This window comes from Dasypus novemcinctus, chromosome 9 (genome assembly GCF_030445035.2).
Source record: "Dasypus novemcinctus isolate mDasNov1 chromosome 9, mDasNov1.1.hap2, whole genome shotgun sequence".
Lineage (NCBI taxonomy): Eukaryota > Metazoa > Chordata > Mammalia > Cingulata > Dasypodidae > Dasypus > Dasypus novemcinctus.
Window position 1 is genome coordinate 9,603,341 of NC_080681.1, and position 21,780 is coordinate 9,625,120.

At 36.1% G+C, this 21,780-nt stretch overlaps 1 protein-coding gene across 1 annotated transcript in view; it reads left to right on the plus strand.

The window, feature by feature from the left end:
* Positions 1-21,780, plus strand: part of PTPN22 (protein tyrosine phosphatase non-receptor type 22) — a 58,719-nt gene that overhangs the window by 29,199 nt on the left and 7,740 nt on the right. The window contains exons 12-19 of the mRNA XM_004462975.4: positions 8,422-8,498; positions 8,647-9,473; positions 11,932-12,015; positions 12,164-12,294; positions 13,315-13,342; positions 16,748-16,831; positions 17,086-17,201; positions 21,169-21,199. Coding sequence (XP_004463032.1) covers positions 8,422-8,498; positions 8,647-9,473; positions 11,932-12,015; positions 12,164-12,294; positions 13,315-13,342; positions 16,748-16,831; positions 17,086-17,201; positions 21,169-21,199 — 1,378 coding nt within the window. The remainder of the gene's footprint in view (positions 1-8,421; positions 8,499-8,646; positions 9,474-11,931; positions 12,016-12,163; positions 12,295-13,314; positions 13,343-16,747; positions 16,832-17,085; positions 17,202-21,168; positions 21,200-21,780) is intronic.

The following is a 21,780-nucleotide window of genomic DNA, read 5'->3' on the forward strand; positions in this document are numbered from 1 at the left end:
AATGACACCAAACCCTTTTCTTTTTATTCATTCAAAAGAGAGTCCACTGCACAAGTGTCAAATGTGAGCACTGTTTTTTTTTTTTTCTTAGAGGAGGGAAAAACATTTATTCTGGCAGCACTTTTACAATTCTAGGAAGTGGTTTTGATACTGCAAGTTGCATGAATAGAAACCATAAATATATGGAGGGTATTTGCTTGAGAGGCAAGGGAATTCTTCTGGGTATATACTTAGTAGCGGCATTGCTGGGACACATGGCAATCTACATTCAGCTTCCTTAGGAACTGCTAAACAGTCTTCCACAGTGGCTGTACCGTTCCACATTCCCATGAATAGCTAATAAGCATTCCTATCTCTCCACATTCTCTCCAACACTTGTACTTTTCCCACTTTTTAATAGTGGCCATTCTAATAGGTATGGATAATACCTTATTGTAGTTTTGATTTGCATTTCCCTAATCATTAGTGATAATGAACATTTTTTCATGTGTTTTTTCGCCATTTGTATTTCTTTGTTAGACAAATGTTTATTCATGTCTTTAGCCCATTTTTTTAAACAAATCAATTTTATTTATACATATTAATAAAAGCATACAAAATATCCAAAGTGTACAATCAGTGTTATTTGGTATAATCACATAGTTGTGTATTTATCACTTCAATCATTATTAAAGCATTTTCATAATTTCAATAATAATAACAACAAACAAAAAACAGACAAGAAAATTCCTCACCTCTCAGTCTCTCTATGCTTCCCCCACTGGACATAGCTGCTGTTTCTGGCTATTCTATCCAAAGTGTATAATTAAGGGCTTTTAGTATCATCACGATGTTGTACGTTCATCATTGCAAAAATTTTAGAACAATTTCATTATTCCAAAAAGAAAGACAGCACACCCCTTAGCATTCTTTCCTCAGACCTACATAACCACTATCTCATTTCATCTTTATAAATTGATTTATATTTACATTTTATATAAATGGAATCATACAATATGTAGTATTCTGTGTCTGGTCTCCTTCACTTAGTACAATTTTTTTTTTTGTCTGATGTAAACATTTTGTAGTATTAACTTATATTTGTTCAGCTTCAAGGAAAAACAGTCTCATATATGCAATTCCAGCCATATTCATATTTCATATAATATATTTATATTTCCTCCAGTTTTATCCATCTTGTCATATGCTTTACAACTTCATTTCTTCTTACAGCTACATATTATTTCATAATGTGTATACTCCACACTTGGTTTATCCATTCATCAGTTGATGGACACCTGGGTTGTTTCCAACTTTTGGCTATCATGAATAACGCTGCTGTGAACATCGTGTGCAGATGTCCATTCATGTCTGTGTTCTCAGTTCTTCCGGGTATATACCTAGCAATGGTATTCCTGGGTCCCATGGCAAGTCTATATTCAACTTCCCTAGAACTGCCAAACAGTCCTCCACAGTGGCTGTACCATTCTACATTCCCACCCACAGTGAATAAGCATTCCTATTTCTCCGTATCCTCTCCAGTTTTCCCACTTTTTAATAGTGGCCGATCTAATAGGTGTGAAATGATATCTCATTGTAGTTTTGATTTGCATTTCCCTAATCGCTAGTGATGTTGAACATTTTTTCATGTGTTTCTTCAACATTTGTATTTCTTCTTTGGACAGTTGTCTTTTCTTTTGCCCATGTTAAAATCAGATTTTGTCTTTTTGTTGAGGTGTAGAATCTCTTTATATATCATGGATATTAAACCCTTATCAGATATGCAATTGTCAAATATTTTCTCATTGAACTGGCTGCTTTTCACTCTTAACAAAGTCTTTTGAGGTTTTTGCCCATGTTTTAATCAGGTCATTTCTCTTTTTATCATCGAGTTGTAGTATCTCTTTATATATCATGGATATTAAACCCTTTTTGGATGAGTGATTGCCAAATATTGTCTCTCATTGGGTCAGCTACATTTTCACCCTGTTGACAAAGTCCTTTGAGGTATAGAAGTATTTAATTTTCAGGAGGTCACATTTATCTATTTTTCCTTTTGTTTGTGCTATAGGTGTAAAGTTTAAAAAACTACTGCCTAACACTAGATCTTGAGGATGTTTTCCTACATTTGCTTCTTGGAGTTTTAAGGTATTGCTTTTATATTTAGGTCCTTGATCCATATTGAATTAATTTTTTTATAAGGTGTGAGATGGGGGTCCTCTTTTTTTCATTTGGATATGGCTATCCAGTTCTCCCAGCACCATTTGTTGAATAGACTGTTCTGGCCCAGCTGGGAGGGCTTGACAGTTTTATCAAAAATCACTTGACTGTAAATCTGAAGGTCTGTTTCTGAGTTCTCAATTCAGTTCCATTGGTCAATCTGTTGGTCTTTATGTCAGTAGCATGCTGTTTTTACCACTGTAGTAATATGTGTTAAAGTCAGGAAGTGAGATTCTTCCAACTTCTTCTTTTTAAATACATTTTTGGCTATTCGGGGCCCCTTACCCTTCCAAATAAATTTGAAAATTGACTTTTCCATTTCTCCAAAAAATGCTGTTGGGGGAAGCGGATGTGGCTCAAGTGACAGGGCCTGGGTTCAAGTGGGGGGACCTGGGTTCGATCCCTGGGTCCTCCTGGTAAAAAAAGAAGAGAAAGGGTGCCTGCGTGGTGAGCCATTGCCCGTGTGGTGAGCCAAGTGCCTGCACACTGAGCTGAGTACCCATGTGATGAGCTGAGAGCCCGTGCAGCAAGCCGAGTGCCTGCGTGAATGCCCACGTGGTGAGCCAGTGCCCATGTGAGTGCCCATGTGGTGAGCCAGTGCCTGTGTGGCGAGCCGAGGACCCGCCTGGGAGCCAGTGCCTGCGTGGTGAGCCAGTGCCCACGCAAGAGAGTCACGCAGGAAGATGATGATGCAATACAAGAAAGAAGAAGGGGAGAAAGTCAAGGTGAAGCACAGCAGAAAACAGGAACTGAGGTGGAGCAGCTCACAGGGATCCTCTCTCCACATCAGAGGTCCTCAGGATCAAATCCTGGTGAATCCTAGAGGAGAAAAAATGAGAAGAGAAGACAAAAAGAGAAATAAATACAGAAGACCACACAGCGAATAGACACAGATAGCAAAAACAGCAGGGCAGGGGGAGGGGGAGGGAAAGGGGGAAATAAATCTTTTTTAAAAAAAGGCTGTTGGGATTTTTATTTGGATTGTGTTGAATCTGTAAATCAGTTTGGGTAGAATTGACTTCTTAATGATATTTAGTCTTCCTAGTCCATGAATACAGAAGTCCCTTCCATTGTTTTTTGTTTTTTTTAAGATTTATTTATTTATTTCTCTCCCTTTCCCCCGCCCCCACCCTAGTTGTCTGTTCTCTGTGTCCATTTGCTGTGTGTTCTTCTTTGTCCGCTTCTGTTGTCAGCGGCATGGGAATCTGTGTTTCTTTTTGTTGGGTCATCTTGTTGTGTCAGCTCTCCATGTGTGCGGTGCCATTCCTGGGCAGGCTGCACTTTCTTTCGCACTGGGTGGCTCTCCTTATGGGGTGCACTCCTTGTGCGTGGGGCTCCTCTACGCGGGGGACACCCCTGCGTGGCAGGGCACTCCTTGCGCGCATCAGCACTGCGCATGGACCAGCTCCACACGGGTCAAGGAGGCCCAGGGTTTGAACTGCAGACCTCCCATGTGATAGACGGACACCCTAACCACTGGGCCAAGTCCACTTCCCCCATTGGTTTCTTTTAAGCAATGTTTTCTAGATTTCTAAATATAAGTCTTTTATGTCCTTGGTTATGTTTATTCTTAAACTTAACCAAGTTTGTTTAACCAATGTTTGATTCTTTTAGTTGCTATTATAAATGGAATTTTTTTCTGGTTTCCTCCTCTGATTCTTCATCAGTAATGTATAGAAACACTTGATTTTTGCATATTGATCTTGTATACTGCCGCTGTGAACTCATCTATTCTAGTAGCTTTCTTGTGGGTTTTTCAGGATTTTCTAGATATAGGGTCGTATTATCAGTGAATTGTGAAAGTTTTACTTTGCCTTTCCTGTTTGGATGCCTTTTACTTATCTAGCCTAATTGTTCTAAAACATCTAGCACAATATTGAATAACAGTTGTGACAGTGGGCATCTTTGTCTTGTTCCTGATCTCAGCTGGAAAAATTTCAGTCTTTCTCCATTGAGTACAATGCTATCTGTAGGTTTTTCATATATATGCTTTACCATATTGAGATAAGTTCCTTATATCAAGAAAGGATGCTGTATTTGGTCAAACACCTTTTCTGCATCAATCAAGAGGATCATGTGATTTTTCTTGTTTGCTTTCTTTCTTTCTTTTTTTTGTTTACTTCCCCCCCTCTTTTTGTTTTTAAAATTTTTCTTCTCCAATTATTAATGTGGTTCATTACCCTAATTGATTTTCTTGTGTTGAACCACATTTGGACACCTGGGATAAAACCCACTTGATCGTGCTGTATAATTCTTTGAGTGTGCTTTTGGATTTAGTTTGCAAGTATTTTGTTGAGAATATTTGCATATATATTCATTAGAGATATTGGTCTGTGATTTTCTTTTTTCGTAGTATCTTTATCTAGTTTAGGTATTATGGTGATGTTGGCTTCTTGAATGAGTTTGGTAACATTCTTTCCTGTTCAGTTTTTCCTGAGCAGTTGTTCAGAGAAATGAAATCTTATGGTCACATGAAAACCTATACACAAATGTTTATAGCATCTCTACTCTATTTGTAATAGCCCAAAACTGGACACAACCCAGATGTCCTTCAAAAAATGGTCAGACAAACTGTGATGTATTCATACCATGGATTACTATTCAGCAACAAGGAACAAAGTACTGATACAAATAGCAACCTAGATGAATCTCTAGGAATTATGCTGAGTGGAAAAAAAAGGCACTTTCTTGTAATATAACATTCCTAAAATGACAAAATTATATAAATGGAGAACAGATTTAGCAGTTGCCTGGATTAAGGAAGGGAGAGGGATGGGAGGGAAAAGGGCCAAGTGAGGAATCCTTATGGTGATGGAAATGTTCTGTATTTATTGTATCTATGTAAATACCTGGTTGTGATATGGTACTATATTTTGCAAAATGTTATATTGGGGGAAACTGTGTAAAGAGTACATGGGATCTCTCTATATTATTTTTTATGACTGCATGAGAATCTACAATTTACTCAAAATAAAAAGTTGAGGGAAGTGGACTTGGTCCAGTGGTTAGGGCATCCGTCTACCACATGGGAGGTCCGCGGTTCAAACCCCGGGCCTCCTTGACCCGTGTGGAGCTGGCCCATGCGCAGTGCTGATGCGCGCAAGGAGTGCCCTGCCACACAGGGGTGTCCCCCGCGTAGGGGAGCCCCACACACAAGGAGTGCGCCCTGTTAGGAGAGCCGCCCAGCGCGAAAGAAAGTGCAGCCTGCCCAGGAATGGCACCGCACACACGGAGAGCTGACACAACAAGATAACGCAACAAAAAGAAACACGGATTCCCGTGCCACTGACAATGGTGGAAGCGGACAGGGAAGAACACGGAGCAAATAAATGCAGAGAACAGACAACTGGGGTGGGCGGGGAAGGGGAGAGAAAAAAAAATCCTCAAAACAATCATTAAAAAAAAAAGTTGAATTTTTAAAAATGCTACATCAAGATTGTGTACTGGTCTGATGTGTCATATAATATTTCTGTGGCTTTTTTTAAATCCCTTTACACCTCTTTGCCTCTTTTTCCTCATCTATAAAACTAGGTAAATATTAAATGTTTTAGAGATTTTGCCATGAAAAATCCTTTTTAGAAAATAAATGATAGGGCGTGATAATATAGTAAATTATATTTTCTACATTATCAGTAATTCAGACTAATGTAAATTATACAGTATCAGTTGAGTATGTTATGTCTTATGCTGAAAACCAAAAGACATTTTAAGAATATCTTTTGCTTTTTCTTAATATTATGTCGGGAGTTATCAGAGGCCATACAACAAACTCCATGTTTATGACTCAGGACACTGCGAATATGTTTCTTTAAATTTATTTGGATATTAAAATGTTTAAGTTCTTAACTATAAGATAGATTTATATTTTAGATCAGTTCTAATATTTTATTCAACTGTGTCACCCACATGGCATTAAAACTCTACAACAGAAAACACAGGTCACATAATCTGTCTCTTCCCATCTTCATTGAAGTCCTACTCCTAGAGGTAACAAGTGTCCTTCCAAAAAATCTTTTCCTTCATATTGTGCAAAGCACAATAAAAATTAAGATTTTTCAGGTTAAAAACAATGTATTTGAGAGAACTTTTAAGTAGCAGATGCTCAGACATGTAATCACAGGCACAATCATTTTCATATATTACTATATATTAATTTCCCTTCATATGAGATTAGAGAAAGATACCTGATGTCTAAACTCTTAATATGGTTTAAATATTTTTTAAGAAACTTCATTTGGTTAAGTCCTCCAAACCCTGTAAAATGGTAGCTATAAATATCATACAAAATGAAGTTTTATATTTACTGAGCGATTACCATATTCTAAGCACTGTGCTAAGCAGTCTCATCTGACCCACCCAAAACTCTGTCAAATATATACTATTACCTAAATATCCATCAACTGATAAATAGATAAATAGAAGACGGTATTTTTATACAATGGAATACTATTTGGCTATAAAAAGTAAAGAAGTGTTATTACATGCTACATGTATGGATGAATCAACTTGAAAAAGTGTTTTGCTAAGTGAAAGAAGGCAAAAAGACTATATATTTAAATGTCCAGAATAGGCAAAATCATAGAAAGAGAATGTAGATTCATGGTCACCTGCACTAGGGCTGCATGAGAATTTGGGGGAAATGGGGAATGACTGCTAATGGGTACAGGGTTTCTTTTTGGGGGTGATAAAAATGTTCTAGAAATTATTGTAGTGATGGTTAACTCTGTGAAATACTAAAAACCATTGATTTTACACTTAAAATGGGAAAATTGTATGTTATGTGAATTATATCTCAATAAAGATATTAAAGTATGCATTACTATTATCCCCATTTTGTAGGTGTAAACAGACAAAGTGTTTAAATGGTTTGCTTTCAGTCTCAGAACTAGTAAGATGAAAAGCTAGAACTTTGAATCCAGGTCTGATTATAAAGTCAATTCTTCTAACACTAACCTATCTCATTAGTCAAGAATATTAGGCACTAAATTTATAAATTCATCAAATTTAATAATAAATTTATTATGAAGTATCTACAATATATCAGGAAGAATGGTGGAAAACAAAGTTTAGATAGGAAAATAAAGAGTAAGTTAGAAAAATAAAGGTTAGAGCATGGAGATATGTAAAAGTCACATAATAAAATTAGATCTTGATCGATTGTTTCAACCATTAATTATTCAACAATATTAGGTTCATATTTATATGCCAGTCATTGTTTTATGTTCTAAAAATATAGTGGAAAAAGAAGACAAGATCCTTCCTTCACAGAGCTTATATTTTTGAAGAGGAAGATAGAGTAACAAATACTTTTATCATTGTTAAGACACATTCTCCCACCTTTAGCACCTTTAAAATCAGGTGCATCTTTTAATTGGTGGCATCTTACAGTTGCCAATGACTTTTTTTTTTTAATGTTTTCATGTCTCTGAAATCAGAATATATTTTCCAAATGATTGTATTTTAGATTCTATGAACCACAGTAACATATTTCGTAAAATGATAATTGCTATGAAGAAAATAAAGCAGTGTATGTGATTGAGAGTGGCAGGGCAGGTATGTGGGAGTATGATTTTAGATTGGGAAGTCAGGAAGGATCCCTTATGCAGGTAACATTTAAGTGGAGAACTGATTAGTTAGAGGGAGCTAGCCCTGCAAAATCTGGAGCAAGAGTATTTCAATCAGAGGGAACAGTAAGTATAAAAGTCTTGAACTGGAAACAAGTTTGGTACATTTGAAAACCAGTATGTAACTAAAGAAAACCAGTATGTAACTAAAGAATGGTGAGGAAGAAAAGAGTGGAACAAGACAGGTAGAAGATGTAATAGGCACTTATTAACTTGAAGGATGGAGATGATGAAATATCTGGAAGTTGAATGTTCTTGAGAATAAAGGTATCCCCAGAACATATTAAAACTCCCTCTTAGCAAATCCTTTCTTGTTTCTATAATATTACTCCTTCATTCTGATCCTTTTGGTCTCAGTATGTGAATAAGTATAGCCTGGTTCAGTATTTTGGAAGCTCATCTAACTCTTGCAAGAATTATTTAAAATCTTTATATTTTCTGATAGTTATTTCTCAGACTTCTAAATAGCAGTAATGAGACCAGGTAAATGAGAACATGTATCAGAGAAATTTTACTGTTAAATTTTTCCTTGTGTTCCCAAACATCTCCTTGACATTGCTTCACTAAAAAAAAAATCTCTAATTTATTTCTCTTGAAGACTCAAGCAAAGTATTCAGTTCCTGAGCAAAATCTCACTGTAGGAGCAGACTTTTGTTCTCTTAGTTTACCAAAAAGGTGAGTACAATTTTACACATTATCTAAATATTGTCTAATTGTGTCTAGGAGTTGAATCTTATGCTTATAACTTATTGTGACACTGAAAATAGGATACGCAGAGTCCTCTTTGAGGGTATGATATCATTAATCTTTCTTTTTGTTTCAGTGCCATAAAAGAAACAAAGATGATGATGAATCAGAGCAAACAAAGTACAAAGGTAGAAAGAGCAGAGGGTTCTTCCTCTGACTTCAAGACTTCTGAAATAAGTGAAAGGGAAGGATTTGTATTGCATCCTGCTAAACAGAGCACTTCTTTTGACTTTTTGGAGCTAAACTGTGGTTTTAACAAAAATACCAACAGAACCATGAATTGGGAGACAAAGGAATTTTCAATGGCTAGAGAGCCTCTTCAGAAGCATCAAAGTTTGGACTTGAGCTCCATTTTGTTTGAGGCATGTCCTAATGCAAAATCGGTAAATGCAGCAGGAAGATATTTTAATCCAAAGGAACCATTAATACGAACAAAATCAACCCCCTTTGAATTGATACAGAAGAGAGAAACCAAGGAGTTGGATAGCAAAGAAAATTTTTCTTATTTGGAACCCCAACTGCACAATTCTTGTTTTGCGGAGTTGCAGGCTCAAAGAGTGACACAAGTTCCTTCAGCAGAACTGAATTATTCATTGCCATGGGACTCTAAACACCAAGTGTGTAATGCCTCCAGCACAAAGCAGCATGACTCCAGTGCTTTTAGTGTAGATTCTTACATGTCTTTAGTAGAAGATCCTTATTTTTCACCATTGCCTCCAAATAATGCTGGTTCTAAGATGTCTCTTGATTTACCTGAGAAGGAGGATGGATCTGTTTTTCTTTGTTCTTTGTTGCCAACATCCTCTAGAACCCTATTCTCTGATTACAATTCACATGATTCTTTAACACTGATTCCTTCAACCAATTTCCAACTCCCACTGAACCGAGAGACAGTAGAAGTGGGTAAGTTATTTTTAAAAGTTTGTAGGCCGTTTTAGATTTCATGTTGTTTCTAGAGAAGATTTGGTTTCTCCTCCTTTTCTCCCTTCTCTTCCTCTCCCTCCTTATTTTTTATCTGCCTCCTCCAAGAAATAAATTCCAGGAGTGATGGATGAAATGTAATGATGAAATATATTCAGCATAGCAATATAAAAAATGTAATATTCCACAAAACAGGCAGCTATGGACAGTCATATTTGGTATAGGATCTACATCAGCAGAAGTGCTTCTAGAGAAGGCAATCCTCATTCCTAGAAATGTATCTCAAAGGCCCAATATTTACCCTTAACATTTAGTAGCAGCTTCCAAAAGAACAGAAAAGTTTTCATCAACAGAACCATGTGGGTCACCCAGAGTTTTTGCTGTGCAATCATGTGTCTATAATGAGTTGAGCATATTGCTAAGTTGGGAAAGGAAATTCCTGCAGGAAGTGGAAGAAGAAGATCTGATTCCCTGCCCTTTTGTAGTAATTAGTCAATGAGAATATATGTGGAATTTTTATCTTATATTCACCTTCACTTTCTATGTTATCTCTTTTATATTTCTGGATTTTTGCATATTGTTTTGTTTTACAGGGTGGTTTGAAAGTAGAAGTGATTTTCTTATTAAAGATCATAATAGGTTGACATGGAAAAGGTGAGGGAATGCAAAGAGCAAGTTTAACTTCTTAGGCATATCATCAGATAATTTATAAAGAACATTCTACCTTGGTAGGAAGTAGAGAAAGCTTGTTTTATAACATCATTTATTGTACAGAGTTTCTTAATAGATAGATGCACAGATCACTCGTGGCTTTATTGCAAAACTATTTTATCTGGATCTAGGAAGTTCATTCTTTGATTAGATGATTTTATATATTTTGTTCTTACTTTAGAATTTAAAGATACTCTCTTGCTAGATACCCATAGTATCTTAGACTTCTCTGAGCATCAACATCATTAAAAAACAAGGGAAATGGACCTGGCCCAGTGGTTAGGGCGTCCGTCTACCACATGGGAGGTCCGCGGTTCAAACCCCGGGCCTCCTTGACCCGTGTGGAGCTGGCCCATGCGCAGTGCTGATGCGCGCAAGGAGTGCCCTGCCACGCAGGGGTGTCCCCGCATAGGGGAGCCCCACGCGCAAGGAGTGCACCCCGTAAGGAGAGCCGCCCAGCGCGAAAGAAAGTGCAGCCTGCCCAGGAATGGCGCCGCCCACACTTCCCGTGTCGCTGACGACAACAGGAGCGGACAAAGAAACAAGACGCAGCAAATGGACACGGAGAACAGACAACCGGGGGGGGGCGGGGGACGGAGGGGGGAGGGATTAAATAAATAAATCTAAAAAAAAAAATCATTAAAAAACAAATCCTTGTCTTTAGCGATTGTAGCAATATTGACATGTGTGCCATCTGGTGGCAATTTCTTACAATAGCATTTTATTTTTAAAAAAAAATTAATTTATTTCTCTCCCCTTCCCCCGTTGTCTGCTATGTCCATTTGCTGTGTTCTTCTGCTTCTGCTTGTATTGTCAGGCAGCACCAAGAAACCGCGCCTCTTTGTTTTGTTGTTGCATCATTTTGCTGTGCTAGCTCTCCGTGTGTGTGGCACCATTTCTGGGCGGGCTGTGCTTTTTTCATGTGGGGCGACAATCCTTGTCGGGTGCACTCCTTGTGCATGGGGTACCCCTATGCGGAGGTGCCCCTGTGTGGCATGACACTCCTTGAACATGGCAGCACTGCACGTGGGCCAGCTTACCACATAGGTCAAGGAGGCCCTGGGTTTTGAACCCTGGACCCTCCATATGGTAGGCAGATGCTCTATCAGTTGAGCCACGTCTGCTTCCTTCTTACAATAGCATGTAAAAAAGGTTTTTTGGTAAAATATTTTCTGTAAAAATGAATATTTCTACAGAAATATAGAAAACTTTGTTATACTATTGTTATGTGAAGAGGAAAACATGTATATTCTTGGCTTTTGTGTAGAACGAAGGAGAGATACTAAAATCTCTATGATTTTACCTATTGTGTAACTTAATCTTTGACAAGTCAAGGCACATTGTAATTTTTTTTTTTTTAGGAGGTACCGGGGATTGAACCCAGGAACTTGTACATGGGAAGCAGGTGCTCAACCACTGAGCTACATCCACTCCCCACTTTGTAATATTTTATTGTGTAATGTTTTATATTAAATTAACTGGTAATCAATTAATCAAAATAAGTTTGGGCTGTTAAAAGAAATAATAAATTTTGAAGACTAGGCAAAAACTTCCTGAGTTTGCAACTTAAGATGAGAGAATTTGGTTTGCTTTTTCTTTGGGCAAACAGGTACCAGTTTAAATATTGCTAGTGGTGCTTTTAGGAATTTATATCAAGATTAGAATATAAGAATTTTCTTTGGATTGTTCTAATGAAAAATTGTGATTATATCTCTAATATTTTGGATAGCAACTTCTCCAAGGATAGATGATGAAATCCCCCCACCATTGCCTGAACGGACCCCTGAATCTTTTATTGTGGTAGAGGAAGTCGGTGAGTGCAGTTTAGTAAGTTAAAGTATGGATTAACTAGATTACCTCTTAAGTCCTTTCAACGTTCTCTGTGCTATTGCTGAGTTACATTTGCTTTCTAAAAGAGTAACAGTAATCCTAGGACTTGAACCATATTTACTTTCTTCCAGGAGAATTTCCACTGAGCACACCTACACCCTTACCTTCAGCTGGAAAGGTAAAAATCGGAACATCACTGGAATGGAGTGGAGCATCTGAATCAAAGATATTTGATGACTCTTTGAGACTTAGACCAAGCAAGGTCAATAACCTCTACTCATTTGGATTTAAGAGACTATAGTCCTACTCCTTGCAATTTTAACATCTCTCATTCAATAAATATTAAGCAGATACTATTTATAAGAAAATGTGCTAGAGGTTATGGGAGATAAAACATATAAGACACAATTCTTGTCCTTGAGGAACGTGTAGTATAGTAATACAGATACAAGTCTTTAAATTTTGTCTATATAATAACAAGGCAAATATCTTTGTCACATGAAAGGTTAAAAGAGAGGTTGGAAGTGATCAAGAAGACTGTGAAAGAGAAAGCATTTGAGCTGAGTTTAGAAGAATGGTTAAGGCAAAAATAAGTGCTACATAAATAGTTCGCTTGTTTACATCAGTCATTTGATAGGCTATGTCATGTTAGCTTGGATAATGCATTGCAGAGAGTAATATTTTGAATGACAGATGTGCATGTTATTTAAGATCAACCGTTTGGAATAATATTCTGGAACAAAAATCTATATGCATTTCTATACTATGAACAAACCATCTTAAAATGTCAGAGCAATTATTTTAAGCAAATATTTTAAAGTATTTACAACTGAAGTGCATAGTAGGCAAATATTCTCTACTTTTTAAACTACAGTTTTAATGTACTAGTAATTGTTAATCTTATTGTTAGTGATATATGCACATGTAGTGGCCTTTATCTTAACAACTCTCAGAGCAAAGGCAATGATGCCCTTTTCAAAGTCAAGAAGTAACTATTCAATTTCAATAAGTTACCTCCAATTAAATTTTCAGGGAGATTTTCTAACTAGGAAGGAAATTACTCATAAGGGATCAGTTTATACCTAATTATCATGAGATATAAAAATCATTGTAAGAGTTAAAGATGCCTTTACATAACTCAAAACACTTATGAATTAGGAAAAATAGGGTCTATTTTTCATGAATCTCTATGAAATACATTTTCAAATGTGCCATTTATTGTTTTGAATCTGTACAGATTTTTATACCTATTCTTTTTTCACTTTTTCTTTCTTTGTTTTAGAGTGTAAAGCTCCGGAGTCCAAAATCAGGTAAAAAAAATTCCTTTGATTGTAGATGACACTTAACTCTAAGGATTTTTACTGTAAAAATAGCTCATTAAGTTGAGAGTAATTCACCTCAAGAGACTGCATTGTTCCCACAATTTTTTACTTTATTTCTGGTTATCCAAGTCTAGGAGTTTTATTTTGTCAAGGGCAAGGTAAAAACAGGACTTTAGAATTCTGCTCCTTGACATACTGTCCTTTAAAAACATTCCAAATAGAATCTCTTTTAAAATTTTACAGCATTTCCATTATATAGGTTTTTATCATTGCTAACAATGTGATTCTAAAAAATTATTTCTGACCACTTAGATCTTTAACTTGCTGTTGCTTCTTCAGTACTTTCCTGAGCTGTGCTAGTTTTTATATTGAATAACAACAACAGCGAACATTGGGCCCTTATAGGTACCTTACATGTATTCAAACAGGTGGTTATATACTCTTAGCATATGTAGGCATATTACTCAAACATAAACTATTAACATAGAGGTTAAAAAGCATGGGTTTTGGAGTCAGAAAGTCCTGAATTCAAGCCCTAGCCTATCGATTATTGTTAAAATGTATACCTTGGTTAAATTATATATATTATATATATATATTATACTTATAATAAAAATTACATTTTTATTAGCTAATCATTAAGCATTTACTCAGCAAGTAGTGTGCATTACACAGTATTAGAATAGGCAGAAAATATAAGAAAGGGTACTACTTAATGCTTATATTTAAGTTGGGTAGATAAAATATCCACATGAAAACATTTAGTGATCATCTGTGTGACACAGACTGTAATCAGTAGTAGTCTGGAAAAAAGGGATATTATCACTGAAAGGGTTAATAAAGGCTTCATTGAGTGAAAAAAGGACTTGAACTTGTACTTAAAGAATTTGGATAGATCAAAACAAAACAGAAGGAATTCGAAGAGCAGCCTAATAATGGCTTAAAGGTAGAATTGAGTATGCTGTGTACAGAGAAATGCTGAGTAGATTAATTTGATTAGAACAGAGATTCTATTTGGGAAAGAGGGGGAATTTAGATAGATGTGGCAAGATTCTGAAGGACTTAAAAGCAAGACAGATGACATGTCCAGAATAGGTAGAAAGTTGATTAGAGGTTCCCAGGGGCTGGGGAAAGGGAATGTGAAGAGTACCTGGGTATGGGGTTACCTTTTGGTGTAATGAAAATGTTTTGGAACTAGATAGTGGTTGCCTAACATTGTGGATGTAAATTTTTATGTATTTTCTTAGGTGCTAGAAATATATTGTGGCAGATTGTATAATGTACTCAGAAATACATGTTCTTAGTCCACTTCTGTGGGTATGAACCCATTGTAAATAGAGTCATTTGATGAGGTTATTTTTAGTTAACAACTTCCTGAATCAGGATGGGCCTTGAACCTATTACTGAGGCTTTATAAAAAAAGCCACAGAGAGGAATCCCCAGAAGAAGCCAGAAGTCAGTGGAACCCAGAGGAGAAAGGAGAAGACATTGCTATGTGCATTGCCATGTGACAGAAAAGCCAAGGACCAAGGATTGGCAGCAGCCTGCCCCAGAATCCTACTGTCTTCAGGGAGAATGCATTGCTTGATGATTCCTCGATTTTAGACTTCTCCTAGTCTCCTAGCTGCAATACCATAAGTGAAAAAATTCCCATTGTTTACACTAACCCATTGTATCGTATTTGTTTTAGTACCTGGGAAACTAATATATAAATGTTGTACTTTCTTTTTGCCTATTACTTAACACATAATAAACAAGAAAATTTGCTTTACAGACAAATCCTATGGCCACAAAACCCAATGGCCAATGACAGGTGAAACTCTGGCACTTACTGCATTTTCATTTTCATTTTTTTAAAAATAATTTGCCCTTTTTAAAAAAAATTACTTTTTAAATCTTCCCCCCCCCCAGTTGTCTGTTTTCTGTGTCCACTTGCTATGTGTTCTTCTGTGTCCGCCTGTATTCTTGTCAGCAGCACTGGGAATCTGTGTCTCTTTTTGTTGTGTCAGCTCTGCATGTGTGTGGCGACACTCCTGGGCACGCTGCACTTTTTCACATGGGGCGGCTCTCCTTATGGGGATCTCTCCTTGCACATGGGGCTCCCCAGTGCAGGGGACACCCCTGTGTGGCATTCCTTGCCTGTATCAGCTCCTTGCGCGCATCAGCACTGTGCGTGGGCCAGCTCACCACACAGGTCAGGAGCCCCTGGGTTTGAACCCTGGACCTCCCATGTGATAGGTGGCTGCTCTATCAGTTGAGCCAAATCTGCTTCCCTGTATTTTCATTTTCAAAAGGAGTTAAAAAGTTATATAATTTTACTCAGCACTGTGTACTGAGAAGCCTTTGTCAATAGAACACCTAATAGAACATCTGCATCTCTGAGAACTTACAATGTGGGTAAATAAATAGCTCCATTATTTAAAATTCTTTATTATGTAAAATTTCAAGCACACATTTAAAATCTACCATAATAGCATTACCACAGCAACAAAATTAAAAATAATTCCTTAATATTATCGAATATCTAAACTGTGTTCAATTTCCCCAATTATTTAAAAAATGTCTTTCAGTGCTTTTTAAAAATCTGAATTTGCAGCCTACACATTGCATTTGGTTTACATGCTTCTTCAATCTTTTAATCTGTAGTTGTTTTTCTTTTTTATCCCTCCCCCCTCTTTGCGGCTTTTTGCTTGCTGTCTGCTTTTTTCTGTCTATTTGCTGTGCGTTCTTCTGTGTAGTTTTATTTACTCTGCCCCCCCACCCCACCTTGCAGCTTGCTTGCTGTCTGCTCTGTGTCCATTTGCTGCACGTACTTCTGCGTTTTTGCTTGTCTCCCTTTTTGCTGTGTCACCTTGCTGAGTCGGCTTTCTGTGGTGCTTGCAGGCGGGGCGGCATTCTGCTGTGCTTGCAGGCGGGCGGCGTGCGGGCAAGCCTGCCTCAAGGCCCCGGGATGCGAACTCAGGGCCTCCCATACGGTAGACGGGAGGCCAACTGATGGAGCCACAGCCGCTTCCCGTGTTCTCCTTCCCTTTTATATTTTCTCCTGACACTCACTTGTTGAAGAATGTGGGTCATTTGACCTAAAGACTAACATTCTGGATTTGGCTAATAGTATCCTCATGGTTTTGTTTAACATGTTCCTCTATTCTCAAAATTTCTTGTAAAATGGTAGTTAGATCTAGAAGTGTGATTAAATTCAGGTTCAATTTCTTTGGAATAATCTTTTGTAAGTGAGCTACAAGTTTTTAAAGGTTTATTGTCTGAAGAGATAGAAGAACAAATCTTTTGAAGCTTCAGTTATTGTTAATTTTTTATTTTGTGGTAAAGGGGTCTTAACTTACGACTTTTAACTGATGGATTTCTTTGCTTTCATGTATACTCTTCTTATCACAGATCCACATCATGATCGTTCTTCATCCCCACCACCTCCACTCCCAGAAAGAACCCTAGAGTCCTTCTTTCTTGCTGATGAAGATTGTAAGTAGCAGTACTTTCTCTCAAAAATAAAAGTTAAAAAAATTAGAATGTTATACTTTAATAATACAGTAGGACTTAAATGGAAATGTTATAAAGAATGACTAAATAAGATATAACAAAAAACATAATATAGAGTAAAAAGAATATCTAAAAAGGCTAAAAATTACTGAATATATATCTATACATAACCTGAAAACTTAAGAAGGTATACAACAAAAAATTTTTTTTACCCCTCTTTTTTTTTTTTTCTTCAGGTATGCAGGCCCATTCTGTAGAAACTTATTCTAATAGTTGTCCTAACACCATGAAAAATTTAACGTCTTCACAACAGACATTGAAGACTCCTGGAAAATGTTTCACAAGGAGTAAGGTAAAGAAGATAGGAGTTTTAGGAAACATGTCAGAGGCTTTCCATTACTACAAGTTTTCTTCTATCATTATGATAGAAAATTAGGTTAAATACGTTCACTAAAATTGATGATCTCATGATAATAAAAATTAATAGAAGGAAACCAAAAAGAAGAAAAAAAACAACATAGTTAAGGATTTAGTTCTCCCTAAAGTTAACTCATAAATTTAAAACATGCCCAATAAAGAAAAAGAAAATGCTAAGTTTATTTTCCCCTGGGACTAGAAAAACTGATTCCAAAGTTCCATAGGGGGAAAAAAGAGCAAGAATAGCCAAAAGACTGGGGAAAAAAAGAAGAAAAAAAGGAGCAATGGAAAGAAGGGAGGTAGTCTTACCAGGCATTAAAACATTATAAACCCTCAATAATTAAAATGGTATGTTATGATACTGGTGCATGAAAAGAAACACCAACAGAACAGAAAGTCTAGAAACATCTAAATAAATATTAAAATTTAGTATATTTTGAAGGTGCCATCTCAAATCAGTGGCACAAAGAAGGGCATTTTAATAATTTGTGCTGGATCAACTGGATACACCTAGGGGAAAAAAAGCAACATGGGAGCCATACCTTACACCTACACAAGGATAAATTCTAGATGGACAAAAGAGTTAAATGTTAAAACACACATACACAACCATAGAAGTGCAAAGAAAAACCTGGAAAAAATCTTCTATAACCTGGGAATAGGTATGACCTAAATAACTATGAGTCACAAGTCCAGAAGTCATATGAAAAAATTATATTAATTTATTTGAATTACTAAATAAAATAGAAATTTTCTATATGGTAAAGAATAACCTTAAAAATCAAAAGACCAAGAACATATTGGAGATGGGAAGCAGATGAGGCTCAACTGACAGAGCATCCGCCTACCATATAGGAGGTTCAGGGTTCAAACCCAGGGCCTCCTGGCCCATGTGGTAAGCTGGCCCATGCACAGTTCTTCTGCGCACAAGGATATCCCCCGTATAGGGGAGCCCCATGTGCAAGGAGTGCACCCTGCAAGGAGAGCTGTGCCCTGCAGGGAGAGCTGCTTTGTGCAAAGAAAGCACAGCCTGCCCAGGAGTGGTGCCACACACACGGAGAGCTGATGCAGCAAGGTGACGCAACAAAAAGAGACACAGATTGCTGGTGCTGCTGAAAAATGCTAGTGGACACAGAAGAACACACAGTGAATGGACATAAAAGAGCAGATAATGGGGGGGGGAGAAATAAATAAAATACATCTTTAAAAAAAAAAGAACATATTGGAGAAAAAGAAAAAAGACAAAGAATAGAGAAAAATATTTATAATCAGCATCACAGCCAAAGGTGTTATTTTCTAATACATAAAGAGCTCTCAGAAATTAATAGAAAATAATAACCCTAAAAGAAAAATGGGCAAAATGCACAATTAAATAGTTTGAAGAAAAAATAAATGCACACGGTTTGGTTTTTAAGCGCTTGAAATATTCGGCCTCATTCTTAATAGGAGAAATGCAATTAAAACCACATATTTTTCATCTATCAGATTGGCAAATTCCAAGAGTTTGATTATACACTTTGTTAGGGAGACTATGGGACAACAAGCATAATCCTCCATTGTTGGGAATGTCAAGGGGTACAACTTCTATGGAGGGCAATTTAGCAGTATGCATTAAAATGACAACTACGTATATCCTTTGACCTAACAACTCCACTTCTAGGAATTTATCCTACCTATATACTTGCACATACATGAAATGACATGTATACCTGGTTATTTATTGCAGCATTATTTACAAGAGCAGAGGATTGAAAGCAAAACAAATGTTCATCATTAGGGGAACTGATTAAATAAATCATTAGGGAAACATATAAATTATACACAATGGCACATCTATACAATGGAACACTGCAATTGAAAAAATAATGAGAACTCTTGATGTATTTATATACCATTTAGCTCTCATTTTTAAAGGTGAAAATATGATATATTATATATTCATAAGTAACTCTGGAAGGATACATAAGAAACTAATCACAGTGGTTTTCTACGTGGGAAGGTTAGAAACTGGGTTAGATAGGTAATACAAATAGAGAGAGTTTTTACTATATTCTCTTTTAGCCTTTCTGAGTTTTATAAATAAATTATCTATTCTTTAAAAATTTAAATAAAATTTTAAAAAGAAAATTTATTAAATATGTACTATATAGAAGAAAATATATTGTTAGGTGTTAGGAAAATAGCAACGTCAGAAAGGAAGTGTACCTGTTCTTAAAAAGACTATTGCTAATCTGGTAGAAGAGACCACCCACTTGTATGAGAAACATAAGAATTATCAAGAATAATGAAACACCATAAAAAACAAAAAAACAAAAAATACCATGGCACAGATTAAAAACAACATATTGAGGAAATGTGGAGTAAAGTAGAAATTTATGTAGGTTCCTGGAAGAGATAAGTTTGAGACTCTCCCATAAAGGAGGCAGAGGACATGGGTTTGATGAAATGAGAGAGAAGGAAGTAGTATAGCTAAAAGTATGGAATTGGGTCATAACACAGAGGATGACTGACAAAAATTCCTTGCTAGAACGGGAATGGATATGCATCACAGCTATCTCCAGAAGCCATTATTAGTTCTGGAGTGGTTCTGATGAAGAAGAAAAGTAGAAACTTCATTCCCACTCTTAATATTCTGATAGCACTATTTTTAAATATGTGGTATAATTCTTATATGGGTGGGGAAAAATAGCAAGATAAAATCAAGGGGAGACTTTTCACTGAAATAAAAATGGCAAGATGGAAAAATAACTTTTGTGTATCCTCTTTTTTCTCTTTAATAAGGAAAGTTTTAGGTTTACAGAAAAATCATGCAGAAAACAGAGTTCCCATATTACCCTTCCCACCTCACTTTTCTCTAGTATTAACACTGCATTAGTGAGGTAACTTTGTTACAATTGATGAAAGAATATTATTATAATTGTACTAGTAACTATACTCCATAGTTTTCTTTAGGGTTCACTGTGTTGTACAGTCCTTTGTTGCTTTAAAAAATTTTTATTCTAGTAATATATATACAACCTAGTTTAACCACATTCAAACATGCAACTTCAGTGGTGTTAATTACATTCACAATATTATACTACCATCACCACCGTCTTTTACCAAATTCTGTCATCACAAAAAGAAACTCCACACCAATTAAGCATGAACTTCCCATTCCCCATCCCCATGCTGGCCCTTGGTAACCTGTATTCTGGTTCCTGACACTATGAATTTGTTTAGTCTAATCAGTTCATACAGTGAGATCATATATTTGCCCTTTTGTATCTGGTTTATTTCACTCAACATGATGTCCTCAAGGTTCATCCATGTTGTCACATGTATAAGAACTATATTCCTTTTTTATAGCTGAACAATATTCCATTATATGTATATACCACATTTTGTTTACCTATTCATCAGTTGATGAACACTTGGGATGCTTCCATCTTTTGGGAACTGTGAGTAATGTTGCTATGAACATTGGTTTGCAAGTATCTGTTTGAATGTTTGCTTTCAATTCTTTTGGATATGTACCTAGAAGTAGGATTGCCAGGTCATATGTTATTCTATAATTTAGTTTCTGAGAAACTGCTAAACAGTTTTCTACAGCAACTGCACCAATTTACATTCCCACCAATGAACAAGTGTTCCTATTTTTCCATATCCTCTCCAACACTTATTTTCCACTAAAAAAAAAAAAAAGTCACTCTAGTGGGTGTGAAATGGTATCTCACTGTGGTTTTTGATATGCATTTTCCTTTTGCCTAATGATGTTGAGCATCTATTTGTGTGACTTGTTCATTTTTATGGCTACTTTTTAGGAAGGTAATCCTTTGTCTGAAGTCTGTATTCTTACTTGATTAAGTTATTTTGGATTTCACAAAAAAAAGTTAACATTTTCCTTTTCTTTCTTTTTGTAGAGTTTGAAAATTTTGCGAAATATGAAAAAGAGTAAGTTTCTTTACACATATTTTTAGAATATATATACTGCTTTCACGATAATATAATTTCTTCTTATATAATCACCCTGCGGAAAAAAATCAACAGTGTTAGTCCTAAACAGAGCCTCCCTAGGGTGATATGAATCAGAACAATCATACCCCAAGTCTTGCACTTTGCTGGGCTCTATGATGCTAATATTGGGTAGGAAGTAAGGGGGAAGTTTCATGTTTAGTACACAGGAATAATAATTAGTACAATACGTAGCACTTTCTACCATCCTAAGATATTGTTGTACAAGTGTGGTATTTACAATTCCCAGCAGTCTAATGTATTTTCTTTGAAAATACACAGCAAAGTATATTGTGAAACAAATGTTTTTTTTTAAAATAAGCAAAGCATTGACATGTTTCAATTTTTACTAAGTAGTATTAGCAATAAAAATCTGTTGCTTACTATTTTTGCTATATTGTAATGAAAATAAAACACAGACTCTCGAACTGTGGGAAGCCAATTACCTTAGAAATCCTTATTTAACAACTACAAAGTATTTAAAACATGGAGATAAACTTTTCACAAATTTGATTCATTTG